This window comes from Theobroma cacao, chromosome 9 (assembly GCF_000208745.1).
Source record: "Theobroma cacao cultivar B97-61/B2 chromosome 9, Criollo_cocoa_genome_V2, whole genome shotgun sequence".
NCBI lineage: Eukaryota > Viridiplantae > Streptophyta > Magnoliopsida > Malvales > Malvaceae > Theobroma > Theobroma cacao.
In genome coordinates this window covers 2,160,562-2,188,496 of record NC_030858.1, presented here as the reverse complement: position 1 = coordinate 2,188,496, position 27,935 = coordinate 2,160,562, and the positions used below count along the sequence as shown (strand labels likewise).

Below are 27,935 nucleotides of genomic sequence, written 5' to 3'. Positions count from 1 at the left end.
CAAATAACAACAATAAAATTTTATTAATAATAATACTCAACAATATTTTTCTAAGTAAAATCATGTTGAACTATATCTAAATACTTTCTCAGCAAGAGAAAAAAAACTTTCTGAGTATTATATTAATAATACTATTCAAAAAAATTTCTGAATCTGTCCTTATTTATTCGTCTCTATGAGTGGCTGTTTGTAAAGGGATAAACAAGTTTTGTAGGCCAAACAAGGGTAGCTCTCTTCTCGAGTAGATGATGGAGCATATAATTTTCTCTTGGGATTAAGAAGAAGCAAAACATAGATGTTTATGTATGTACTGAATGGATCATCTCTGATGCCAAGACTAAAAAGAATATGCTACTATAAATGTCATGCCAACCCAAGTGTCATATGCTTGCAACTTAATTATCTGCTAAGGAAAAGACACAGGAGCAATTAGTCAAATTTAGTATGCTCACTAATTTCTTGGAAAATTGATCCGTGGGTAGCCGTGTGAAGGCAATATTCTGAGCTCAGGTGAGTCGTCATCTCTACCTCTTCCGTGTACTTTCCCAACTCGACGACAAGAATTATTTAAGTAGTAGAATATTATTACTATTTTTTATTCGAAAGAGTAGGAATTTTCAACTCTATTTTTAATTTAAAAGGAAATAAATATTTATTATAACAGTAACATAGGCTTATTCATTGATCAAATGATTTAATTTGTTTGGCTTGACTCGAGATGGGTTTTAGTTAGAATTTTTTAAAATAATTTTTTGTATTTTATTAAAAATGTGATTGTTGAGAATATAATTTTTTAAAAAATATCATTACAACAATTGATATACATGAGAAACTATTGATTGCAAGAAATGTTATTATTGAAAAAATTACATTTCAGTATTTGATTTAAAAATATTTTATTAAAAATGTAATATTAATATACAAAGTTACTTTTATGTATAAAAATAAAAAAATTGAATAAATTTATCATTTTTAATGTAATTTTTTAATTTTTAAACTTTATCCTTTAAAATAATAAAAAATAACATGACAAATATAACATAATATTTGAATCTTAATTATTTAAATATTAAAATATATAAAATTATTAAATATGTATTTTATAATAATATCTATAAATGTTAAAAAAATAATTTTAATAATAATGTCTAAAATTATCACACTAATAGTAAAAAACATTATCCAAAAAAAAATCGTAGCTTTTTTTTGAATCTGTGCAAGTAAGGCTGATGGCAAAAATTTTCTTAAATGGGTGTTATTGAAGAAGAGAGGATTTTGAACTTGAGGGGGGAGTGTCTTTCCGACCTGTTTTCTCGACTTTACCCCCAGCTCCTTCCCTCTCGGGCTGGCAATGTCATTACATTGGGAAAGTAATCTTCCGATCAAAGTACCATACCAAACTTAGTTGACAGTGAACCGGTTTGCATTTATAAACTTTATATGTAAGTGATTACTGGTTGGTGAGTAGTCATTCACTCTGACAGCACTTCCCCGGAGGGTACGGTAATTGCATGTCGTTTCCCTTTTGTGGCTGGACTAAGGAGGACTTAACCAATATTCCAGATTGAAAAAAAAACAGCTGCTTATGGAAAACTAGGGTCATTGTCAGTCTCTTCTTCCTTCCTGTTTTGGCCAGGCTAGGTATTAATAATAGTTAATATCAGTAAGTAGGATGGTTACCTACAATTTTTACGACGATGAATGATCAGAACCACCCGTACTGTTACAGCGTGAGGATGATACAGGTTACTTAGCTAAACCATGGACTGGAATTTCTATGTTTGGGGCAAGGTTTGTTAGAGCACCCAGGCATAACCTTTTGCGCTTTACATTAGTATTATCTGCAAAAAGAGAAACAAAGGAGGGATGCTAGGCAAAATTTTCCTTTATTTGTAAAATTTTAATGGTTCCTTTCTATTTGTAAAGTCTCTACTTTCTATATATATATATAATCAATTTAATTTTCGAAGTTTCAAATAGTATATGATTTCGAACAAAATGCACCAGAAAGCCCGTTTTCGCAAAAGGAAACTACAAATTGGTGTACTATTTGGAAATGAAAGGCGATTACCTACTAAGTAAGTCACGCTTTTTCAGAAAGAAATGATCGTAATTGTATCCAAGCAAGCTGGCCGCGAACCATGACCTCTCATTAAATATAACTGTATTTATGCCTATCTATCATGGCTTCCATTCCATAGTTGGTCTCATTTAATGGTGCTATTGAGACCATAGTAGTAACGCCAACTCACCAAATTAAGTTCATAACTAACAACACCAATCTCACTCGTTATATTTCTAGCCAACGCTCTTGCTAGTTTTCACTCTAATCCCCCCCAATATCCCGTCCTCCCCGGTCCTCCCGTTCTTTTGCCATGGAATTCTATGGCAGAAATACTCTTCATGGCTTCATGGATGATGAAAACGGTTCAACACAGTCACCCCCTCGCCTTTCTATTAGATCTCAGCTAGATATGTATGAGCAAGATCTCCAATCTAGCCCTGGAAGAACTTCTAGCCCCCGTGCAAGTGCCACCATGCACTCAGTGTTGCCACCCGGTAGTCCTGAATCACCATGGACACTCTCTCCTCTTCAAACCCCATCTCCTGCACTCCTCTACCACTGCATCGCTTCTCTTCATCGCCAGGAAGGCAATATCTACTCGATTGGACTCTCAAAAGGGTTAGTTTTCACTGGCTCAGATAGCAATCGTATCCGGGCATGGAGGCAGCCTGACTGCACCGAGCGGGGATATATCAAGGCAAGTTCCGGTGAAGTCCGGGCCATTTTCGCTTATGGTAACATGCTTTTCTCTACACATAGAGACTGCAAGATCAGAATTTGGAACTACACAGTTACAGATAATTTTAAATTCAAAAAGATCTCAACACTCCCTAAGAGAAGCTCATTTCTTCTGTTTTCTAAGACGAGCGGCCAACAACATAAAGACTGCGTTTCTTGCATGGCTTATTACCATGCTGAAGGGCTTTTGTACACTGGCTCTTATGACAGAACAGTTAAGGCTTGGCGGCTTTTAGATAAAAAATGTGTAGACTCGTTTGTGGCTCATGAAAGCAACGTCAATGCAATAGTGGTCAACCAAGATGATGGGTGTGTTTTCACTTGCTCCTCCGATGGCTCAGTGAAGATATGGAGGAGAGTATATAGAGAAAACTCTCACACTTTAACCATGACGCTGAAATTCCAACAATCACCTGTTAACGCCTTAGCCTTAAGCACAACATTCAACAACTGTTTTCTCTATTCGGGTTCATCTGATGGCACCATCAATTTTTGGGAGAAAGAAAAAATGTCCGGGAGGTTCAACCATGGTGGTTTTTTACAGGGTCACCGTTTTGCAGTTTTGTGCTTGACGGCTATAGAGAAGTTAATATTTAGTGGCTCAGAGGACACAACGATTAGGGTGTGGCGGAGAGAGGAAGGAAGTTGTTTCCATGAATGCTTGGCAGTGTTGGACGGACATAGAGGGCCTGTCAGATGCTTGGCTGCTTCTTTAGAGATGGAAAAAATTGTCATGGGATTTTTGGTATACAGTGCTAGTTTGGACCAAACTTTCAAGGTATGGAGGGTCAAAGTCATGCCCGAGGAGAAAGTCTGCTTCGATTTTGCAGACCGAAACGATTCAAAGTCGACAAAGACGATGGAGTATGAGATGAGCCCTGTGTTGTCTCCTTCTTGGGTCGAGAAGAAGCTTCAAGGTAATCATTTCCAGTAATTTAAGACAATGTTTCCCTTGCTAGTTCATTTTTTGACTTTTACATTATTAGTTCCGGTTGGTAGTTCTTTTCTCAACAATCTTGTACAAACAAAGGCTAGCCCAAAATAAAATCTCGTTATTTCGAGGAGCTGCCACGGCGTTTACTTGAGTTTCATATACATATAATTAGTATTATGCATGGCCATATTTCTCCTTCCGCATGCTTATAAAAAATATCAATATGATCACTTAATCCGAACCCATGAGCTTTCAGACCATAAATTTCAAGCAGGCCTACAATTCACCCCAACCGTTGAGGCAAAATTAGATATTGACGTAACGATCGTCATTCATTGTACTGCTTAGATTCACCTAAGCTTAGCGTTGAAATCAATATTCCAGACAATGCTTCTCACATGCATTCAGGGGCCATCTCGATAATTCACTGCAATAATTTCTTGATTTCAATGTGACATGAGAAAGACCAACTCATGGCCGAGAATTAGTCAAAGGCTCAGATGATCTTATTAGCCAAGAAAATGGGTTTTTTCTCTCTCGTTTCTTGAGGATGGGGTCGGGTTTGGGTATGTACTTGGAATTTCGTTTTCGGACAACATTCAGTCAAGAGATTAGGTAGCTTCCATAGGTGCCTTGAATTATCCCACATGGCCCTAACTACTGAAAATAAAAGACGATATAACATTTGGCAGATCCATTCTCGGAGTGACTACTTGCAATAGTACGATTGTTAAAGAGAAATAAATATATATGCATCCCCGCATTGATGAAACATCCATGTCCGGACTCCATACTGAAAGGATATTAATCTGGCAGAACGACTTCGCACCTAAAAATTGTAATGGCTATTAATTGGACCTATTCACCTGCCTCCATCACCATCGTCTCAGCTACTCTCATTTAAATAAGAGTAACAAGGGATTACGACCGCAACCTTGGGAAAAAAAAAGGTAGGTTCTTAAATATCGAAACTGAAATGGTAAATGGTAAGTGCTGTCTAGCATTGGCAGAGTCACGGTGAGACTATTGGCTCGATAGTATTCAATTCTCTTTTGTCCAAATGGTCAAGGACCTTGGCTGGTTAAAATCCTCCTACACAACACATTGCCCCATTGGAATTGTTCAGATTTGACGAAGGATCTCTATTCACCAAGGAATTTGTGAGGCAAGGTTTGAGTTCACGACATAATGCAAAGTTTTATCATATTTTTGGATTGGGTGCTAATGCTTTTCAGTTAGGCAGCATGTAGCATTTGCCCTTGAAATAGAACAAATTAAAATTCTTGATTAGTTATAGATTAATTCACAAAAAGGTAAACTAAACAAAGACCCAAAGTACATAGAGCTATCATGAGAGAAAGGAAACATGCAGGGAATTTGATACATTGAGACAGAAAAGAAACTTTAATGTAGGGGATTAAAAAGCTTCTTCCTCGTGTGGAAGGGGAGCATGAGTTCTAACGATGAAGAAGTACTCGTAGATGAAACCAGCAAGGCCACCGCCGATCAGGGGTCCAACCCAGTAAACCCAGTGATCTGTCCAGTCCCAGCTCACCAAGGCAGGTCCGAATGACCGAGCTGGGTTCATTGAAGCCCCGGAGAAAGCTCCACCAGCTAAGATGTTGGCACCAACAACAAACCCAGTAAGCATTGGGCCTAGCCCATCGATGGAACCTTTCTTGGGGTCGACAATAGTGGCATAGACTGTGAATAACAAGGAGAATGTCAGAACAACCTCCCATATAACACCCTGGAGGAAGCCCACTCCACTTGCCAGTGAATGAATTGGAGTATTCTGCATAATAAAAGAAGGAGATATAAAAAATGAACAATTCCAATATGCAGATTTTGTTTGTAAGGGAAGTTTTGTTCACAATTTGTTAACCCAAATCTGTAATACAAATTCATCAGAATCCTGAAGCTCTTTAAACTTACTAATCCTCCAGTGAGATACTTGAGAAGAATACAAGCAGCCGAAGAGGCTAACAATTGATCGATCCAGTAGAGGATGGATCGGACCACGGTGATGTGACCTCCGAAAAGCAAGCCAAGCGTGACTGCTGGGTTAAGATGGCCACCGGATATGTGTCCAGCAGAGATCATAACGCCTACCACAAGGGCATGAGCCACCGCCACCGCAAACAAGCTCACCAGTGTATTTGCCTCCAGCTCACCTGTGATCATCACAGCACGTTAAACCCCCCGCACCCCCCCCAAAAAAAAAGGGCACAAATCCTTTAGCACAAAACAAGTTGATTAACGATAATGTTGCAAATTAAGTTAATTAATTAATTGATCACCAGCAGCCATGGAAGTTCCAACTCCTACAAAAACGAACAGGAAAGTGGTGACAAACTCGACTACAAGGGCCTTGATGCAGTCAGTCTGAGCAGCCTCCCGGCTTGTTCCTAAAGCGATTTTCGGCATGGTCACCGGAGAGTATCAAAGGACTGAGCCTAGCTAGAAACGACAGGCTTTAAGATAATTGAGAGCTAGCTCGGCTGTACTTGTTCGACGACGATGCTATATATAAGCCTGATGGTTCGACTATTTCTTTTCTTTTTTCTTTTTTTTTCAGAAGTGATGGCACGTTATCATGCAATACAATTATTATGGTAGGACACATTACATAAATACCTGTTGCTCGTTGACTTGCTGTATGCGTATTGGTTATAAATTTGCCAATTACTGTGAGGATTAACATTTGGTTAAATTCAATGTTTACTTGCCAATTTTGGTGTCGAAACGCCCTGTTTTGTATTATACCAGCTAAGCAATGGTATAAAGTATAAGGAAAATAACTTTTACAGCTAATTTGTGATGAGAAAGAGTACATCCTGAGGAAAGGAATGAACACAAATGGAAGAGAATCTTCATCTAAAGATAGGAAGAAGCAGGACGTTGAAAACCAGTTTCTCAAATTTGGTGTGAGTCTCCCATTGTGCATGTCTCTCCATAAAAGTCAAACAAGTTGTTGATGATAAGGTTACCCAACTTAAAACAAAATTAAAATTTGCATGTTATTGTCAAGTAATATATATATAAAATTAAATTTTGCATGTTATTGTCAAGTAAAATATATATATATATATATTGTAAGATTGAAAATAAAGAAGTGGATAATATTTTTCTACTTATTTTACTAATCAAATATCTCTATTCTATCTTTTTACCCTTCTTCCTCTCATAAAAGCATGAATTTACTTGGGATGTCCTTTTTTTAAATTAAAGGAATAATATTTAAAAAAGTTTTTAAATTAATTATTTAAAAAAATTTAAAAAAGCTTTTATTTTTTTATTATGAATAATCAAGCTTTTATATTTTTATTTTGAGTTAAATAAATCCTTATAACTAAAAATCCACTAGTTGTTATTAGTTAAAATATCATTTATCATTTTATGTCACGTGATACTAACATGTCTTAATATATAATTACATGATACGTTAACATGACATAATGACATGATTATATGACATGATAACATGATTATATGATATTTTTACTATTCACATTAGCATCAAGTCAACAGCAACATGAGTATAAAATGACAAATGATATTTTAAAACAATTAGTCAACTATTACTTATAAAAGTCTATTTAATTTAAAATAAAAATATATAGACTTGATTGAATATAATAAAAGAATAATGATTTAGTTAAATTTTTTTAAATAATTTAAAAACTTTTTAAAATATTATATCAAAAATAAAATAGAAAGGTACCTTTGCATTACATTATGTAATGAAAATTATACATAAACCATTATCATTATTTAAAAGCTTGGTGCAAGATTATTATGGATCCACCGCGCGTGTATATGAGAAAAGCAAAACAATGATGAATGAGGGATTAAATGTTCATTGGTGTACATACTGCCACTAGAACTATAAAGCAATTATAGCCAAGACCAATGGAATGGGTATATTGTGTCTCTTTCTCTTGAAACCCTTTGCTTTCTAAATTTAATGCTACTTTTGTGAATAAAGAGAAGATGGGTTTTGGGGTTTCAATCATAGGCATCACTTTTCCACATTCCACCGCCAGAAGAAAAAGCTGAGCTTTTCCGAGTTTGCCATCCACTATGATTTTCCATCGCTCAATCTGTGTCGTTTTGAAATGAATATGTCGAGTTGGTGAAGAGTTTGGTGCAGTCTTCTTCACCTTATCTTTCCATCATTTTTTTTTTACTGTCTTTGAGTCTACATTTGAGGTCCCAACAGTGAAAGATTGAATCCATTGGAAGCTTTAATTCCTTTCACTGACCATATCCTCTTCATCAACACCAAGTCCCCCCACTTTCCCTCTATTTTTTCTCTTGTCAAGATAAAGTTGGCTAAGGTCCTGGAAGATCACCTAGTTGACTTGTGATTAAAAGCAAAGCCTCAATACTTAACAAAGACAAAATATGAAAAGCATATTTAAACTACCGGCATCATGATCATTTTCCCATCAATAAAATATGCAATAACCCACGCTTCTTCTTCCTCAACACCCGCTGAATATCATCATAGGACCAAGTTATTCCACATCGATTGGCATCATCACTACCAATGCCATTAATTTGAGAATACATCAAAGTCTTGGTCCAATCATAAGCCTCCTAAATGATCTTTTAAAGCTTAAACTCATCCTTGTTTTTCATGAAAATTTAGAATAAAATATTCTTGGTACAAGCCAACATTGACCTCTGGCATTGACATGTTTGTTGTGCAATAAAAAAATGGGCCTATGGGTGTATGATTACTGCAAAAGTTGGTCACTGCTTTGTCATTTTGTTCATCATGACTCCACCAGGCCAGAGCTATGTCAATTATTAAAACATGAAAGAAAATAGTATTCAATGTATACCAATACGAAAAAACTGGCAAAAAATGGGTTACTATTGTTCAATATATCTATGTATAAACTACTCAAAAGTAAAGGTTTGCTTATTAAAAAAAAAAAAAACAATGGTTTATTGGATCCAAAGAGGATGCATTCTATTGGGGCCTTGATCTCTTATAATTTTGAGCAAAATTTCTCTCTTGATGATCACAAATTACTTACTTATAAACATAGCAATACTCAAGATTAATATAACTATATTTAACTTGAGTTATTGGTTAATTGTAATTGTTACTGAAATTATAAAATGTTGCAGCATCAAATATACAGTTGTTTGTTCTCTTGTGCATGTCAACGAAGTCGTGCGTTGATGCGTGATGAGCAGATAGGAGCCAGCGCCATTGATGTTGATTAAAAGCTGATTAAAGAAAGGCTGAATAATTGTTATCACACGTTTGAAGAAAAAGGCTGTCCAGTTGGACACCAAATCACACCCTCTATTTTATTGAATGATAAAAGCATTCATTGACCAAACCCTATGTATAAGTGCATGTGTTGTTAAATATGATAAAGTTTTAGTATATTTAAAGTCCTAGGTAACTTTCTAGCCAAAAAAGAAACGTCCAAAGGCATTTCCAAAGGATATTAATGACTAATTAATGACGTTTTTTTCTTTGAAAAAAAGGGTAAAAATCACTTCCTGATGAAGATAACAGTACATAATAAGAGCATGTTAAAATAAAACAAAAATATTCATTTAAACTAACAATAAGTTTTTTTTTTTTTTAAGAAATAAATTTATAAATGATTGAATAACAAATTACTCTAATGTCCATTCAAGTTTACTATCAAAATTATCAGACTATAAACTCATTGCAGCATTATGAACGTAAAACTCAAAACCCCCCTTAATTAATATAGAGATTGCTCTTACAAGGCATCATCCATAAGAACAAGGAAAACAAGAAATCAACTGTAAATAAACACTAAGTTAACTAATTACCAAAATCATATTTTGTGTTTGTTTAAATTATTAGCAGCTCGAGAAATGTGTTAAATTCGTTAATTTTTTGAACTTGTTACCGATAGTAGTGTGAGGTTAACTATTTGTCATTTTTTTTTTATAATTGTGAAATGTCAATTCATAGTATATCTTTAAAAGCAATCTTGGAATTTTGTGAAACTGAAGCTCTGGTTTTGGAATCAAGGCATGTGCAACCTAAACTCATCATAATTCCATAGCACATATTGAAGGGGGAAACCAACAGAAATTTAAGGCAAACTTTGGTTCATCACATGCTTCTAATTTGATGGTTTATACCTTTTTTTTTTTAGTCAATGAGATTTGTATTTATCCAAAGAAGTAGGCAAGCCCACTTCACTATAATCAAGCTGCATATGGCAGCAGATGAATGAAACAAACCCTTTCTTGAAAAACATGTGGTGTGTTTCAATTTGGAAATACTTGGAATCCTTCTCGTCATTGGCGGAGGTAACGAGGGTTACTAGGACTCTCATCTTTTTAAAAGTTTTAAAATTTTATAATATATTTTTATTTTTTAGAATTTTATAATTTCACTCTATAATATTTTTTTATGAGATATCTTACAGTAATTAATTAATAATTAATTTTAATAAATTTAAAAACTAAAATAAAACCTATTACAATAAACTTACTCTTCAAATCATACTACCTCAATATTCTACGACCAACTCATTTCTTATTCGACCCTAAACATGAAATTTTAACTCCATCACTGATTTCGGTGCTTTTCAATGTGAACACAAGAGAAAAATGTAAAAGAAAAAGCTGTTCTAATTTGTTTTCTTTTGCTAGCAATGAAAAGACCTCGTCTCACATCAATAAACTATCTTCAATATGATGATTATATCAACTTAGAAAGGCCTAAAGAAATGATCATGGTTCTATGTCCTTTGGTCATGATAAAATACTCTGTTTATTCTCTAACTTTGTTTTCTTTTGCTATATTTTATTTTGTCCTTAGTAAATAACAAATCAATGTCAGGTCCGAACATTTTCAACATTAACCCTTGGCCAAGGCCCAGCAAACTAAGATCCAAGGCCGTCTACTCCTTGAAAGCCCACGGCCTTGCCTTGACATTACTGGCCGTCTAGGCCAAGCCCGTTGTTTAAATACTTTCAATTTATCTGTAATCTGTTGGAAAGGCCAAAAACAGAACAGCAAGCCAGAGAAGTTTATGACCAAACAAAGCTCTGGATTGTGTCGGACAGTCGGAATAAGAATAAGATACTGGGAACAAACACAAGGTAGAGGAAATGCTGATGGGAACATTGCCAATTGCATCCGCTTCCTCCCTGAGTTTCTCAAGGAAGAGGCCTTCTTTCCCATCAAACTCTGTTACATATTCTTCTGTTTGTTATATTCGTAACTGTTACAATCACGGTCCTTCTCGAAGACTCGCTCTCTTCCAACTTGGCACTGGTAAAAGCTCTAAAATCCTTAATAAGGAAAAACCCATTTCTTTTTTTTCTTTAACTGTTTCACATGTTCATTTATGTTTTGGGATAGAATTTTGTTGCGAAAGCCAAGGAAAAGACAAGAGAAGCAGAGCTTATTTATATTCCTACAATGTGGTAGCTTAGATTGAGTCATTCAAATTTTTAATGCAGTTCATTGAGCTCAAGAATATACCATTTAATTTTTTTTCACTTGCTTTCTTAGTGAACCTTTGGGGGTGTCAAGGTTGTTATTCAATCTGCTGCAGACTGATACGGATAATTTTAAGTAGAGTGTGAGGCTATTTTTTTTTTTTAACTTTCTTTAACAATGTTTCCAGCGATATAAATTTTGCTTGTATATGTAAGCTCTTTGTGTTCAGTGGGATGTCACATCATGGTTTTTTCACTTGACAAAATGCCAAAATCCAGTTTGGCATTTGGTGCTATGGATTTGATGTTTGGTTCATTGATTTAAGAATAGGCTGTTAATTCTTTAAACACTTGTTAGGCATATTTATGCAAAACGGATTATTTCACCAATGCTAATGGAATTTTGATGCTTGTTCAGCTATCCCTCAGTCACAGTTGTTTGGTTCAAAAGCTGCTAAGTTATTAAGAGCAGAAGGAAACTCAATTGAGAGTACATCTGGAAATATGGCTACTGCTGTTAAGGAGCAAGATGCATTAAATTGGGTTCAAAATGACAAAAGAAGAATGCTTCATGTTGTTTACCGTGTTGGTGATTTGGCGAAGACTATAAAGTATGCTTTCTCATAGACTGGCACAGTGAATAATTGACACATATACTCTTTGGTGATTCAGGATATATTCAGATGACTACTTAATTTGTCAAACTGCAGGTTTTATACCGAATGCTTAGGAATGAAGCTGTTAAGAAAACGTGACATACCAGAGGAGAAATATTCAAATGCTTTTCTTGGATATGGGCCTGAAGATTCTCATTTTGTTGTTGAACTTACTTATAGTGAGCCATTAGCTCATTTCAGCATGTTTGAATGCTTATATGTCTATGTCACGTTTAACTACTGATGAGAAATTCATAATTTCACATGTTAAAAAGGTTGGTCTCTAATATACTTTTGTATTTTATTTCTTCAGATTATGGAGTTGACAAATATGACATTGGAAATGGATTTGGTCATTTTGGTATTGCAGTAGAGGATGTAAGTTCTTTCATCAACCTGATCTTCTTGTAGCTGCAATTAGTGAAAACTATGAAAGAAAGAAATGTAGTTGCTGTTTTGATGAGCATGCATCTGTTTGTATAGCCCATACTGCTTATTAATCCAACATGTTCTCTATCATTTGACTATATCTGAAGCTGTTGCCTCTCACCAAAGAACTGATATAGGAAAGAGGGCCATGCATAATTTTAGTCATGTCAGTTTGGAGTCATCCATTTCATTTCAGCTCTGCCTTTTCCATAAAAATAGTTTCATTCATGCAAATTGATGTACTTAAAACTTTTGTATTCTAATTGTTTGTAGGTTGCCAAGACAGTAGATCTAATAAAAGCAAAGCGGGGCAACGTTACCAGGGAACCTGGCCCTGTCAAAGGTGGGTATACAATAATTGCTTTTATCGAAGATCCAGACGGTTATAAGTTTGAACTTTTAGAGAGGGGGCCTACACCTGAGCCACTTTGTCAAGTAATGCTTCGAGTTGGTGATCTTGATCGCTCTATTAATTTCTATAAGAAGGTGAGTGGCTTTTTACAGTGTAAAGGAACCTTTTTTTTTTTAGGATTACCAGTTTTAATTACTTTTATAGCTCATAGCACTATAAAATGCTTATATCCCAATCTTTGTTCCTGGATTTGTAGGCTTTTGGCATGGAGCTTCTTCGTAAAAAAGATAATCCTGAGTATAAGGTAAAGATACCCCCTTTCCCACCACCAAAATATCTGAATATGTGATCTTATCTGGTCATTTTCACATTTATGCGAATATTTGTGCATAAATTTCAGTATACAATAGCCATGATGGGCTATGGTCCTGAAGATAAAAATGCTGTGCTGGAACTGACGTACAACTATGGGGTCACAGAATACGATAAAGGAAACGGTTATGCACAGGTAAACTCTCTTTTTTTTTTTCCTGCATTGTTTTTTAGTGTTCCAGTTTGAACCCACATTAGGCTTATTCTATGTCATATGTAGACTGAAGTTTCGTATCTTACCAGATTGCAATAGGCACGGATGATGTTTATAAGACTGCAGAAGCAATTAAGCTATGTGGAGGAAAGATTACCCGTGAGCCTGGGCCCTTGCCAGGCATTAACACTAAGATTACTGCTTGCCTGGATCCAGATGGCTGGAAATCGGTATGGCTGACAATGCTTTAGCAGACGATGTATGTCTTTGTGGGTTCTATTTCATGTGATTTTATAGTTGTTTTAATCCCAATGAATTGATTTCCTTACAGGTCTTTGTTGATAACATTGATTTCCTCAAGGAGCTAGAATGACCAAATATAATGACGGCTGATACCCATATTGATTGAATCCAGTGAGAGGTTCATAACAATTTTGATCATTAGGTGCTGCCATCTGCCAAGCTTTTTCTTTCTCAAACAAAAACCTTGAAGGAGAAGCTCAATCCCATCTTGTATATTTTTTTTCCCCTTCTTTTGTATGATAGCGTAGAAGTTGCTATTATTGGAAATTAAACCCAGTGCCTGGGGAATCAGATATATACATGTCAACGTAATTGCTTTACAGAAATGACAATCTACTTTTCCCATCAAATCCATTTAGTTTCCCTCAGAAATATGCTAAGTTGTTACAACAATTCAACATATGCTGGATCCCATCTGTCCACATCTGTTTGTCACCTTTACTTCTGCATTCAAATTCTATTATTCTGTCAGCAGTTTTAATCCCAAAATAAGCTCTCTGCTCACCATTGTCTTCCCTCTCCCTTCTAGGCCATGCTGGGATGTCACTATGGACTCCTGAGATCACACCTGGAAGCACAACACAGACTGTTAACGCAGGCACGAGAAATAAGGAAATTGATTTATTTGAGTATGAGGCTTAGCTTACTCTTCTTCTTTTTAGTGTATGTGCCTGCCATATGCTTGCTTTTCAATTTAGCCACCACCTATTTTTTTTTTGACAATTTTGAAATAATTACTCACAGTGATCTTTTCTAACAGATCAAGGTAAAAGTATGCATTGAAAAGAAAAAAAAATTACCACCTTGTGCCTATGTAGCTAAACTTGTAAGCTTTTACATTTTGAGGATCAAAAATCCATATAATCAAATTCGAAATGGTCTTAATTCTTACAAGCCTGTAATATGGTAACTAGGATTTCTTTTCTCCTGCTTTATACCTGCCAGTTAGAGTTTATGTAGAAAGAAACTTGCTTCCAGTGCAGAGCTCCTGTCATCAACATAAATAAATATAGTGATGAGTGCAAAGTAATATTGTTACCACAACTGAAGACCGAAGATTTGATATTTCTGACTAATGAGACTTGTGAAAATGTACCTTTTCTTGTGCGCTTGAGTAGTTCCCCTCCTGTAGCAACAAAGTTCAATGCATATGAGATGTTAGATTCGATGCCTCGTTCACCCTTTTCCTCTCCTAGAGCAATTGTTGTAGTCTTTTGCAGCCTTGCCCTTAGTGTGGCAGCTCCTCGCAAGGCTGCATGAATTTGTAAAATTAAAGTTGACAGACCTCTGAAATCATTTGAATATTGAACTATTAATGATACGTTCATGAAGTTTACTGATAATTCATTCCATTATCATGTTTCAGCTATTAACCCCTTCGCTTGTTGGTCTCTAATTCAATTATGGCTGTCTTGCAGCCATGGAAACAGTAAAGTCAAAACGTGAATGGTACCATATATATTTTCTGGCTAGATGATGGAATTTAGATGCGATTGAACAACCTGTAGCTGCTCCAGCTGTTAGTGTCATGATATCTCCATTTGTTCTTGCATTAATTGCAGAGTTGACTACCGTTAAAATTTGGTCATGATCAGCTCCCATGTCCTCTGCAATCTCAATGCAGTGCGACGCAACAAGAGCCGCTGCAGACGCAATAGCAGTTGTTACTTTAGAAGATGTCTTCTGACAGGTAGTTGCCATTTCCGGCAACATTGCACTTGAGGCTGCAAGTGCCGCAACGGCAGCTGCAACTCCAGCAACTGATACGGCTGCATGCAGTTGTGCGTTGTGGGTTCTGATTTCCCGCTTCTTCCTTTCTTTCTGATCCTTCAACCATCTCCCCATTGTTCGCCCTCTTACTATGCTCTTGTATATCTTCAAATTGGTGATAAGGTTAAGTATGATGATTCTGTTGAGTAAATTAATGATTATGATGAGGTTGAATTAGGAGACACATACCCCATATTTAAGCAGTTGTTGATTAGAGAGAAATTCTGGATGCAGTGCTTGACGAAGTAAAACTAGTTCCTGCACATTAAACAAATGTTAGAAGTTAGTGTAAGTGGTTGTAGGAGAATCAGATAGATTATTTTTCCCCCGCTTTGCATATTCCTGACAATCCTCAACAATATAATATTGTTACACACGACTACAATCTGGTGAACAGTATAATATTCTATCAATTGCTGCAGGACAGGAGCCAGGGCATGCTAACTGTTGCAGCAGAATCTGGCAAACTAATAATAAGGGCTTGAAGGGCATTATCAGCTTGCGTCTATATCTTTTAGATGAACATTATCATTAGCATCCACCAATGCGAGGCCACATAAAGAGAACAGGAACCGAGGTACCTTAAAATCTTCACTCTCCCTTGGTGATATTGGAGGGCTACCGCCACTAGGTAACTGCTGAACTAGCTGTACAGAACAACCAAACAAACATGAAAATTTTCATACTAATTATCGCTTTCTACATATATAGCTAAGTCTTTATTTGAGCTGATCCCGAGAACATTTAAGCTCCTGGTTCTCGTATTGAAACCAAAAACTATGTAAGAAGTCGTCTACAACAGGTTGAATTAAAGAAGGGATCTTACAGGTTCCCTTGAAGCAGTAGAACTTGCATCATGCGTTTCATTTCCAACAGAAGAAACAGATGGCTTCTGATCAAGACCGTCGGAAGCTACATGCGTCTTCGCAAGAGCTGTGGAGAGTTCCATAGCCGAGAGGCTCCATGATCTGGCAAGAAACTCCATGGACTCTGTAGGAGTTTCAGGCGGGGGGCAGGACAGTGGTAACCACCTTGCAGGACCATTCTCATCTATATTTTCCAGCCTCTGTGACGAGCTCTTTATACTGCATGAGCTCACTAACACCATAACAAGTAAGTAAACAACCATTCAAAAGAGCCAAGTTAGTGGTCTAGTATTGATGGCAACCAAGCTCAAAATAGTAAAAGCCTTACTTTTAAACTTGTCTGCTTCTCCACTTTCACTCAAGCTGAGACTTCGATTCCAGCAAACACAGCAAGAACAAGCCAAGGAAGAGAAAGAAACAGTTTGACATTTAACATGGGAAGTGAATCTAAGCTGCATGGTTTCTTTATTGGGAAGAACTAAAGGAGAGAAAAAAATAAAGTGCAGGGGATATATTCTATTGTACCGGAAAGGCTCCCATGAAACGCAGTTCAACTTTGTCCTCAACTTCCCCCGTTTTCCAGCTTTACATAATAATTTATAAAGAACAAAGGATATAAAGGGTGAGCGGCGTAGTCATAATGACCTGAGTTCTCTTTTGTCACCATTATCAGTGACTGAAGCTAGTGGCCAGGGCCCTCTCGCACGCCCAATACACCCTTTGGAGTACAAGGTGTACCCGAAGCTTGCCATTGAACAGATGTCTAGAAGCAACTGCAAAGCAAAAAACAGGGGCCCCAACACGCACCGAGGGTCAACAGGGCCGTACCTGAGCACTTACAGTTTCTCCGTTCTTTTTTTTTTTTCTATTGCACCGACTTTTTCTCTCTCTACTCTAAAAAAATGTTGATATCTGATAGGTTTCTGGAAAAGTTTTTCTTTTACTTTGTACTAAATTGTGTCAAAGGCAAACGGTGTTTCCCAGTTAGGGTTGTGATTTTACTGTTTTTGTACTCAGTGGGAAACATTTTGGAACAGAAAGTTATATTACTCCTGGAATATTGAATACTGACCTGACAGACCTTGTTTCTTTTGCATAGTTTGGAATATACAGTTTGGACCAAAATGAGCTGAAAATTATCCTGCTCAATATGGTAATGGAGTATGGTATTTGAGTGTGGTCTCATAATCCAATTTATAATGTCTATGGACTACCATCTGGTCATTTACCAAAGAGTGTCGCCAAACAAAAATCTTCAAATGCCTTCATGACTTGGAAATAGTAATAAAATGGAGCCAAGTCAACGATGCTTTTGCTGGGAAATACAGCGCATCCAGGCACCGAAATCAGACGACAAATACTGATTTTATCTACGTCTAGTTTTTAATGGATGAAAAATATCCAACAAAGGGTAGGGTAGAACTCAGGTTCAAACTTGTGGACTTCTTGATTTGGGGAAAACATTGTTGAACTTCCACAGTACCTTTGGTGGAATTCAACGCAAGCATGCTACCTAATACTCAGGACACCTTGACTGCTTAAGTTTCCATCTTATAATATGTGCCATGGCCCTCAGCATGGCTCTTTCCCCTTTGACCTGTAACAACGCAATAAAACAATTACTGATAGATGCAAATGTTAAAACAAAGTTACAATGGTTCATACACGGGCAAAATGACATAAGCATAAAAAAAATATAGGTAAGAAACTGGAAAACAGTCTCATTGATGACACCCTATTCTACCTGAAAACGTTTATGGTTCTCCATCGCATTTAAGCTCCATATGTCATACCAAGGAATCAATAGAGCCCGAAAAAATCAATAAACAATAAGAGGGTTTCAAAGTTCAATCAGAACAAAATTAATGACTGGAAAGGTGCTGCAATACTTTGATTAGAAAGAACAAATTAAAGCGGTATAATTACCTCAATTCTCTAAGGTATAAACCTCCCAGATCCATACCCCAAATGGATAATTACAAAACTATCTTCATATCACTTCAATATTAGCAGTGACTGCTATTGATCAATTAAACTCTTCTCATATCCACCACTGGCAAATGAGAGACAATTGTATAAAGTCAAGCAAATAAAATTCCAAAACATATAGTTATAAAATAATGACAACTTACAGAATCTCCAAAAACTAACAAGATAGTCCAGTACCTGAAACAATAGATTACAGTACTTTTTCAGACTCTGGTGAACGCAGGTACCTAGATTCAAATTGATCCAGGTAAACATCAAGGGCTCTGATCCAAATTATGAAGCAATGAGAAAAGAAAGCAAATGCATCTGAATTAAATGAGATACAAGGTCAAAACAACCGTATCACACAAATGAAACCTTATCATCTATTAACAGAAGAATGGAGAAAACACTTTACACATCATTCATCGAACAATTAAACATGAAACTGGCTTAACCATTCTCCCCATCTATGCATGCAGAAAAAACCAGGCTTTGATGGACCAGATCCCAGCACAATCCCACACATTTGCCCCCTCATGACCACCTTGTTGAAAGCAGATAACACAATCTGCCATCTCTCAGCAAAGATCTTGAGCTATCCAATGTCCAAACTTCATGACACTTGCAACACCAATTATGGTTCCCTAAAATCCAAAGCCGAAATCACAACCTGAGGTTAACTGATACATATAAGTCTATGCATTGACTCCTTAGAAAGTGAGAATATATGCAAAATAACTAATAATGAGATAGTTTTGAAAGATGTATTTCTATACCAATCACTTAGCTGAAGATATTCTGTGAAATGATGGCATCCAGCTGCTTGAAGCACCAGTCTTGTTGGCCCCACGGCCATTATTTGCAGCTTCAGTTGGCCCCTCTGCTTTTGGCAGATTTTTTTTCAAGGAACCAGGCAGAGCAACTGAAGTGGGTAGCATTACTGAACTGCCCCCCATCTGCAATAGCCATATCCCACAGCAGTTATTTTAAATTGACTGACTACGGGGATGAAGCTACATCATACTAAAACTAGTAAACAGAAATGGTATGGAACAGAGCCACTTTAAAGCATGCCACATTAATTTCAATACATTTCATTTTCTTTAAACTGGCAGATTACAAGTACAAATGAACCAAGATATAGCATGATTCATTAGGTAACGTACATGTTTCTCACTCATATTTTGACCAACTGAAGGTCTAAACTGCATACGAACATCTGGACGACCAAGGTTACGTGGTCCTCTCTGCTCCATAGCTTCACCTGAATAAGAAGCATCCTTGATTCCTGAAATTCAAAAATGAGTTAAGGCACGATGTGCTTCACAAAAGACAATTTCCTACATGAGGCATAAACAACCATGAGCTACCAAATGGAAAAATTATTATTAAAAAATATCACTAAACGCTTGAAGCACTTACCTTTAAGCTTATCCATAGGCATTGCTTGACTGTTACTTGTTCCAGAAAAAGGCTGCATATCCTGAAAAAAATCAAAAGAAAAGAGTATAAACTGTATAATCATACAAGATGGAGTAAGAGAACCAATTAGAATTTGAAGTAACATTAAAAAAAAAATTAGAATTTGAAGCAGCCTCTATCACTGAGCCATTGCATCTCTAAACAAATCACTCCTGATACATTTTTGGTTGAAAAGCTTTGTGAAATACTTGTGCCACAAACAATTCATCAAATGCAAGTCTTTTAAATCACCAATCAAAGGGAAAAAATATTGTAATAAAAAGGAATTCAGAAAATACTAACAGATGATTGAAGACGTGTCTTTGTCCTTTGTGTCTGCTGGTACTTTAGAATGGTCCAGTCAAATATGTAATCAAACTCATATCCTGCCGCATAGAATATAAGGGAGTTGAAAACCAGCAAACACAAATATCAGTTTGATATTGTCCGGACAGAGACATGATTTGCAATAAATGCCAGACAGGACTTCAAAATAAAAGGTAGCTGGTTTGAAAAGTCTAGATCAATGAAATATTATTAGTTGTGAACATACCTACCCAAACATGCAATTTATTGGAGAAAGCATGAGGAATATAGTGAACTTAAGTAGTTCATTACCTTCTCGAGCAAACAAATCTTGAAACAAGCGCTTCAAGAATCCATAATCAGGCCTTTGATCAAATGTCAAAGAGTGGCAATAATGAAAGTATGATGCAAACTCCACAGGGTGTGACTTGCACAAGACCTTTTGAACACAAAACAAATTATATGTAAGTATTGAACAACTACTGATGCTAAAATCATTTGTCTTTTGTGGGTAGGGAGATATCTATAAAGGAAATACCTCTATGGGTGTTGATAACTTCTTCTCACATATTTTATCATACTTCTGCTTCTTTGTAGCAGCTTTTAGTCCCTGCCAAGGAAGGCTAAATGCAGAAATTAACAAAATCAGTCAGATAGGTACATTCAGAATCACAGTGTAGCAGAACATCTAAATAAATGAAGCTATTAAGATGAATAAGGTACAGATTACAGCAAAACCACGTCCAACTACAAACCCTTACATAGTTTGAGTCGCAGAAGATGAATGACAGTAAATTAGGGCATACCTTCCTCTCAAGAAATACAAAAGAACATAGCCAAGCGATTCTAAATCATCTCGACGGCTTTGCTCTGTGGAGATTAAAGAGAGAATAAAGACAACTTCAGAAGTCTGCCTTGTATTAGAATAGTAAAAAAAAAGAACGTAAAAACTCTTACCAATTCCAAGATGAGTATTACAACTTGCATACCGTGCAGTCCCTGTTAAATTTTTATTCTCCCTGTAAGAGTCATCAAGGGAAAATCACAACTTAACCAGGGAAAAGAGAAAAAATAGAAATTAAAATGAATTAAGAAAAATATAAATTAAAATGGATACAAAAATGGGGCCTCATCAAGTAATTTTGATTGATAATCACGTTAAAAAGGAAAGCCAACCAGATATTGAGAAAGAACATGGTAATTTAATCCTTACCTGTAAGGAATATGACGATTTGTGGTGGGATCACGATATCTTTTGGCAAGACCAAAGTCAATGATGTAGACCTGATGAGGACAAAACAGCGATACAAAATAAAGCAAAACAGAAAATAAGAGAAGGATTATCTGTGCAAATCAAACATTGAAGAAATATACCTGATTCGCTTTCCTGCCGAGACCCATGAGGAAATTATCCGGTTTGATGTCTCTATGCAGAAACCCCTTAGCATGCATAAATTCTATTCTTGTAATCTACACCTCATCAAAGGAAAAAAAATATTCAAATGGAGTAGCATGTAAATACTAACAGCAAATTGAAAGCAACTAGCCTATTGTTATATAAGACTAGAAAATATGAACAACTCTTCTTTGCAAAATCTTTATCTGATTACCATTTGATCAGCCAACATTAAGACTGTTTTTAATGAAAATTTTCTCCCGCAATAGACAAACAAGTCTTCCAGACTTGGTCCCAGCAAGTCAAGAACAAGCACATTATCTTCCCCATTTACTCCACACCACTTTATATGTGCAATACCACCTAAAATGGAAGAAATTTGAGTAAATATGAATAGTATTAACATAACTAAAAGAACATTTATACAAAAATCTGCATTCCCAACATAAAACTACCAAAAACTTGTACTTACTTCCTCCTTGAAGAATATTATATAGCTTGGCTTCATATAGCAATTGTGGATGTTTTGTCTGCCTGTTTTCCTGCCACCAACCCAAAAATAAAATTTACTAATTTATATCAAGTAGATTTTACTCTCTTCAAATAATAGATATTTCATCAAAATGATGAAACTGAAAAGTTATTTTCAAGTATAAAATCAAGCTGCATAATCAATTTCACAACTTGACAAAAATATTGACTAATTTCTGTGTCACTATGCAAAAATTAGGCAAAATTTTAAATATTACAAAATCAGCTAAATTTTGTGTTACAGAATTCAGTATCCACCTCACCAGCTTAATATTTCAGCTAAATTTTCTTTTTATGTTACAAATTCAAATAAATAAACGAAAAAAAAAGAACTTGCTCATAAATTCACTTGTAGAGTGAAGACTTACAATCTTTACCGCGACAGTTTCACCTGTGTCAATATGAGTAGCTGAAACAAAGCAAAAACAAAACCAAAGAAAAAGCCTATGTTAGAATCTGATCAATTCGAGCTGAATTAGCATAATAAAAGAAGAACTACAGCTAAAAAGAATAAAAATACCGAGAAAGATTTCGCCAAACGATCCGCTTCCGATTTTGCGACCTAGCTTGTACTTCTCTCCGACGATCCTCTCCATATATCAGCCGGATTTCTTCCTCTCCCTGTTTCTCTCACTTTCCCGAGGATCAGTCGATTTGTGGTTGGATTCGGGAAAGAGAGAGAAAATTAGGGCTCGCGATTGAGAAATTGATGAAGAAAAGGGAGATTTTTAGGGATCGAGGGAATGAGGTGAACGAGGGAAAACGGTGACTTTTTGCGAAGGGCGTTTTCGGGATTTTGTTGAATTTAGAAGAATTGAACGGAGATGACGAGAGGGAAAGGAAGTCGGGAACGGGAAAAAGGATTGGGGAGCGTTCTGAAATTTTAAAGAATCACAGGGAGATAATTACATTTTGACCAATAGGGTAGAATTTTGAAATTTAGAGAAGTAATGGGGTTGTCAAATAAATTAGATTATTACACTTTTTTCCTAAAATTTGAGTATTTATTACATCTTACCCCGTTAGAAGGCCTTAGAAGGGAGAACAATGGTTCACGGATGGTAATAAAATGTTGATCTAATTTTTGAAAAATCTCTTATTTAATGGTTAATCAAAAATTAATTAATTATCATTACTCAAAATATAATTTATTATTTTATATTTACATGACGATGATACGATATTGATATGAAAAAATAAAAAATAATATATGATCATGTCATCATATCATATTAACATGTAGCATATCATATTATATAAAATGATGATAAATGATATTTTGATTAATAATAATTAATTAATTATTAATTATAAAAATTTACTTAAATCAAAATAAAAATGTAAAAATTTAATTAAATATAATAAAAAATAAAAATTTATTTAAAATTTTTTAAATAATTTAATTTGTTTTTATATTATGTTACTCGAGTATTTATATATCTTTTCTTCCCTCTTTTCTAACTATTAAATGCATATATTTTTGTATAATTAAATAATCTTATTTGAATTATTTTTCAAAAAAATATTATTAAAAAGTCATATACACACTTACACTAATATAAATACAATAAGCTCGCCATCCACGTCGGCATGATTGATGAAACCCCTCTTGTTTCTATAACTAGAAAATCAGTCACATTGCAGGAGGCCTAGATTCAATATTGAGACCATCAATAGGAGCAGCACTCATCTTTCATTTTAATTCTCATTGTTCTGAGTAGTGCAGCAACTCCTTTGTCAGCGAAACCGAAGAAAATCCCAATGGAAACAACTCCTTCAGATGAAAAGAAGACGATCAGAGAACCCCTCCTGATCACACCCTCTCTCTCGAAGGGTGGCTTCAGAACCTTGCCTTTCATCTTAGGTACGTACGCCCCGAAAACTTTCCCATTTATTTTTCCAGTGCATGCATGATCGATGATTCTTTTCACTTTTCCATACACATTTCATGCAATTTCTTTTGATTAGCAAACGAGGCCTTTGAAAGGGTGGCGACTTTGGGGTTATCGCCGAACATGATACTGTATCTGACGAGAGAATATGGTATGGAAACTGCTAGAGCGGCCAAGGTGATCTTCATCTGGACAGCTGCCAACAACTTCACCCCGATCCTTGGTGCTTTTGTTGCCGATTCTTATGTGGGAAAGTACCGGATGATCGGATTAGGGTCCATTCTTAGTTTTCTGGTAATCCTGTTTAACTTCCTGCCGTCTTGATATATGCTTCCATTTTGTTAGGTTTAAGTCAGTGGACAATGTTGTGACTTGTCACTTTGTGTTGTTGTTGGTTTACGTTATTGGTGGGTGGAGCCTAATCTTTAGGATGTCTCTTTCATGGCATTTCTACGTGGGGGTATTGAAAATAACTATATTCATTGAGCGAGACCCTGCCTGCGTTTGTCCAACGCAAGTGTTTGCTTTCACCTTCTTTGAATGAGACGGAAAGTAAAACTTTATAGGAAGCTCATTGATTTTTTAATAAATCCAAATCTGAGTTTCTTCCTAATCCCATTTTCCTACCATTTCTTTTTTCTGCTAAGTTTGCAGCATTTGTTAAATGGGAGTGAGAAAACAAATAAATTATAAAATTTAGCCAACGACAAAAGGTAAGACCAAGAATGGTGTGACTGGAAACAAAGGGCTTAAATCTACTAGCGTCTTCAATCGAGTCAGATAAAATAAAAAGGAACCAAGGGAACTAGCTTGGCATTTCCTGATGGAACCAACAATAATTGGCTGTTTCCCGAATTAGTCAACTGCTGATATTGCAGCAAGATTTTCCATCTGTGATAATTGTTTATATCTGGTGGCTTGTTTATGCCCGAGTAGGTTGCTCCATTGAAGTAAACATTGGAGAAATTGAGTATATGATATGTTGAATTCTGTACAATACTATCCAGAGTAACATGTTAAACACTGCATGGGGAGTGCTCTGTCCGGGAGTTCCTGATAAAAATTTTGAAGTTTTTATGTAGAGATATGCCACCATTCTCAAAAGGAATCTCTATTTTTTTTTTCTCATTGGTTAGTTTACCTGATTAATTTTTTATGTTACAGGGGATGGTTCTCTTATGGTTAACAGCCATGTTTCCGCAAGCAAGACCTTATTGTGACCAATTTAGCAGCATATGCGAATCCCCCACGGCACCTCAACTTCTATTTTTATATTTTTCCTTAGGCCTAATGTCTATTGGAACTGGTGGCATAAGATCGTCTTCCTTGGTCTTTGGTGCAGATCAGTTGAACAAGGGAATCAATCCGGAAAATGCAGAAACCTTACAGAGCTTCTTCAGTTGGTACTATGCTTCAGTCTCATTTTCAGCTCTCATTGCAGTAACCGGCATCGTTTATATTCAAGATAACCTGGGGTGGAAAATGGGTTTCGGCGTTCCTGTCATGCTAATGTTCATTTCAGCTCTTTCCTTCTACTTGGCATCTTCTCTCTACGTCAAGTTGAAAGCCAGGACAAGCTTGTTCACTGGTTTTGCTCAAGTTCTAGTCGCCTCTTTCAGAAATAGACACATTAACTTACCATCCCAAGCCACAGATGAGGTGTACTGTCTCAGAAAGGGATCAAGGCTTCACATGCCAAGTGAAAAACTAAGGTATTACCAGAATTGCCTGTTCATCATTGCAAGGTTGTGAAGCTGGTAGAAATATATATATTGCCTTGCTAATCTGCTAACTTTAGCTTAATCATCCTTCTGATGAGTAAATTTTTGTAATCTGTCCAGGTTTCTGAATAAAGCTTGCGTGATAAAAAATCCTCAACAGGATTTAACCTCGGATGGAACCGCTTCAAACCCATGGAGTCTTTGTACAGTAGATCAAGTAGAAGAGCTTAAAGCATTAATCAGAGTAATACCACTCTTCTCTACTGGAATCATGATTTCTGTGGCTCTTACTCAAAGTTCTTTTACAGTAATTCAAGCAGGCACCATGGACCGACATATTACTCCAAAATTTGAAATTCCAGCAGGTTCCTTCAGCATGTTTTTGATGATCTCTCTGATAGCATGGATTGCTTTCTATGATAGGATAGCACTCCCTCTAGCATCGAAAATGAAAGGAAAACCAGTTCGTCTTGGTTTGAAACAAAGAATGGGGATTGGAATTCTATGCTCTTGTGCATCCATGGTAGCATTAGCAATTGTAGAGTATATTCGACGGGAAATTGCAATTCAAGAAGGACTTTCAGATGAACCACAAGCCATGGTGCACATGTCTGCACTATGGCTGCTACCATATAATGTCTTGAGTGGCTTGGCTGAGGCTTTTGCTGGAGTTGGACAGATTGAATTCTTTTACGCTGAGTTACCTAAAACAATGTCAAGCATCGGATCCAATCTTTTCGGATTAGGAGCGTTTGTTGCAAGTCTGGTGGCAAGTTTTATAACAAGTGCAGTTGATGATGTTACTAAAAGAGGAGGGGAAAGTTGGGTTTCAAGCAATGTCAATAAGGGCCACTATGATTACTATTATTGGCTTCTTTTTGGCTTGAGCATTCTTAATTTCATGTATTTTCTTGCTTGTAGCAAGGCTTATGGTCCTTGTCGAGGAGACGACGAGGTTCAGTCTCAGGCAACCAGAAGAGGAAATCATGAGAGGATAGATGAATGTTAGTCTCTCATAACATTATAGCACTCCAGTTAGATATCTGCACAGTCAAAACAAAATCTAACTGTATGAGTGAATACACAGAAATAAAAGATTTTGGAAAAATATATAAACTCTTGATTTAGGAAGAGAACAAACTATTTTGATAATATGGTGCAACACTGATATATTATCTGATCTTTTTCAAGCACTTTTGTTTCACTTGATAAACTCTACAATTACATTAGCAGAATTATCTGCAGCAAGAGAAATGAAAGTATAAGCTCTATTAATTTGACTCGGCAGAGCCACCACCAGACAAGTCGGAGAGAGCCCTAATAATGATAGAAAGGAACCTGCAGTCATATCAGTCATTAAACTGTACATGAATCATTTTCTTTAACATACATCTGTAATTAATGAAACAGAGAAAAATGAGACTAGGGAGGAGAAGAAATCTATAGGAAGCAAGAAGACAGTAGGCTGGTTTTAAAAACAAGAAAAAAATGTAAAAAGGGTTAAGTTAATATGAGAAAAGGAGAGTTTTCTTAAGGAGAGTTTTCTTTCATAGATAATTACCAGCAGCATCTATGGCTAAGTCAATGGAAGTATAGCTTGGATGTTGAAGAGGGTTCATTTCGTAAAAGTTAGGAATGATCACCAAGCCTGGGTAAGCTTCATCATCAAATAAGTTTTTGTTCATTAAGCATCAATATGAGAGCAATAAGCATCATGGAAACAACTTTCATGGCTGCCATCTCTCAGAAACAGAGAGAGACGGTAGGTAGAAAGGTTTGTAGAGAGTCGAAGTGACCAGCTAGGTATCAGGTATTTTGTAGAGGATATGGTGATGCAGGTTAGGATGAAATTCATAATAATCCTGTAAGGTGTAAACCAATGGAAATGATATAGTTCCTTCGAGAGCCATTAATGTGTTCCAGCCGCTGGGACTATATTCCACGTTAAGAAATAAAAAATTATAATACTTGGCTGACTTATCGATGGAACTTGCCTAGCATATTTTATGGCGATTCTGGATTTTTATTTTTATTATTATTTTTTATTTTTGCTTATGATCAAAATCGAGGACGAAATCATGCTGTTTCTTTGTTATTATTATAAAAAGTTAAAGCATGCACAACCAAATCTGTACGCAACCAATAGATTAACACATCGTGGGTGCTCCCACCATGGAGCAGGGGACCCTGCACCAGGCACTGCTACTCCAAGATATTAAGGACCACCATCAGCTACTGACCGGGCACCTAACTTTTTTTTATTATAACATGCTTATAATCATCCAGCTTGCCAAGAGAATCAATGGTGAAAGGGCATAGACTCTGTTAATTTTTTACTTTCAACATGTTTGGTTGGCAAGAAAATCGAAACAGAAAAGCATGTCGGTTTTCGTTTCCCAAACTTAATCACTATAAATCTCCATTCACAACTAGTATAGATTATTTATTTTGTGATACCAATCCGGATCTAAACCAGGTTTTCATCAGCATGAACTTTGACAAGAGAGACAGTATAGGGTTATACTTTTAGGTATCATGAAGGTTCTTCCAGGCTCTTTGA

At 36.1% G+C, this 27,935-nt stretch overlaps 6 protein-coding genes across 12 annotated transcripts; 3 read left to right on the top strand and 3 right to left on the bottom strand.

Moving 5' to 3' along the window:
• On the top strand, positions 2,192 to 3,883 carry LOC18587963 (myosin heavy chain kinase B). Its single transcript, XM_007012049.2, has one exon. It carries the CDS (start codon positions 2,376 to 2,378, stop codon positions 3,735 to 3,737), a length of 1,362 nt encoding a protein of 453 aa, XP_007012111.1. The 5' UTR covers positions 2,192 to 2,375; the 3' UTR covers positions 3,738 to 3,883.
• Positions 5,003 to 6,277, bottom strand: LOC18587962 (aquaporin TIP4-1). The gene is made up of 3 exons (XM_007012048.2): positions 6,038 to 6,277; positions 5,673 to 5,911; positions 5,003 to 5,532 (listed from the first exon to the last, which is right to left on the bottom strand). The coding sequence occupies exons 1-3, from the start codon at positions 6,162 to 6,164 to the stop codon at positions 5,155 to 5,157; spliced, it is 744 nt and encodes a 247-aa protein (XP_007012110.1). The 5' UTR covers positions 6,165 to 6,277; the 3' UTR covers positions 5,003 to 5,154.
• On the top strand, positions 10,746 to 13,826 carry LOC18587961 (probable lactoylglutathione lyase, chloroplastic). The gene is made up of 9 exons (XM_007012046.2): positions 10,746 to 11,028; positions 11,614 to 11,806; positions 11,906 to 12,030; positions 12,165 to 12,229; positions 12,554 to 12,766; positions 12,889 to 12,936; positions 13,033 to 13,140; positions 13,248 to 13,388; positions 13,490 to 13,826. The coding sequence occupies exons 1-9, from the start codon at positions 10,863 to 10,865 to the stop codon at positions 13,529 to 13,531; spliced, it is 1,101 nt and encodes a 366-aa protein (XP_007012108.1). The 5' UTR covers positions 10,746 to 10,862; the 3' UTR covers positions 13,532 to 13,826.
• On the bottom strand, positions 13,702 to 16,765 carry LOC18587960 (VAN3-binding protein). Of its 4 annotated transcripts, none has more exons than XM_018127309.1 (10): positions 16,623 to 16,765; positions 16,426 to 16,466; positions 16,058 to 16,329; positions 15,813 to 15,878; positions 15,421 to 15,489; positions 14,964 to 15,336; positions 14,558 to 14,713; positions 14,400 to 14,449; positions 14,109 to 14,166; positions 13,702 to 14,029 (listed from the first exon to the last, which is right to left on the bottom strand). In XM_018127309.1, coding segments are annotated over exons 2-10 (1,248 nt in total). In that variant the 5' UTR covers positions 16,427 to 16,466; positions 16,623 to 16,765; the 3' UTR covers positions 13,702 to 13,826. The 4 variants fall into 4 exon arrangements, with proteins under 4 accessions (XP_017982798.1, XP_017982799.1, XP_017982797.1 ...); XM_018127310.1 differs by having other exon boundaries at positions 16,426 to 16,460; XM_018127308.1 differs by having other exon boundaries at positions 16,426 to 16,765.
• Positions 17,336 to 22,660, bottom strand: LOC18587959 (protein CASEIN KINASE I-LIKE 3). Of its 4 annotated transcripts, none has more exons than XM_018127313.1 (18): positions 22,283 to 22,659; positions 22,131 to 22,171; positions 21,704 to 21,773; positions 21,446 to 21,594; positions 21,210 to 21,305; positions 21,049 to 21,119; positions 20,793 to 20,854; positions 20,642 to 20,705; positions 20,374 to 20,458; positions 20,148 to 20,274; positions 19,833 to 19,915; positions 19,491 to 19,551; positions 19,235 to 19,356; positions 18,845 to 19,024; positions 18,484 to 18,712; positions 18,230 to 18,313; positions 18,024 to 18,150; positions 17,336 to 17,694 (listed from the first exon to the last, which is right to left on the bottom strand). In XM_018127313.1, the coding sequence occupies exons 1-14, from the start codon at positions 22,356 to 22,358 to the stop codon at positions 18,848 to 18,850; spliced, it is 1,284 nt and encodes a 427-aa protein (XP_017982802.1). In that variant the 5' UTR covers positions 22,359 to 22,659; the 3' UTR covers positions 17,336 to 17,694; positions 18,024 to 18,150; positions 18,230 to 18,313; positions 18,484 to 18,712; positions 18,845 to 18,847. The 4 variants fall into 4 exon arrangements, with proteins under 4 accessions (XP_017982802.1, XP_007012105.2, XP_007012106.2 ...); XM_007012043.2 differs by having other exon boundaries at positions 18,264 to 18,313; XM_007012044.2 differs by having other exon boundaries at positions 17,521 to 17,694; positions 18,230 to 18,738; positions 22,283 to 22,660.
• Positions 23,321 to 26,524, top strand: LOC18587958 (protein NRT1/ PTR FAMILY 1.2). The gene is made up of 4 exons (XM_007012042.2): positions 23,321 to 23,626; positions 23,731 to 23,948; positions 24,819 to 25,366; positions 25,496 to 26,524. The coding sequence occupies exons 1-4, from the start codon at positions 23,524 to 23,526 to the stop codon at positions 26,382 to 26,384; spliced, it is 1,758 nt and encodes a 585-aa protein (XP_007012104.2). The 5' UTR covers positions 23,321 to 23,523; the 3' UTR covers positions 26,385 to 26,524.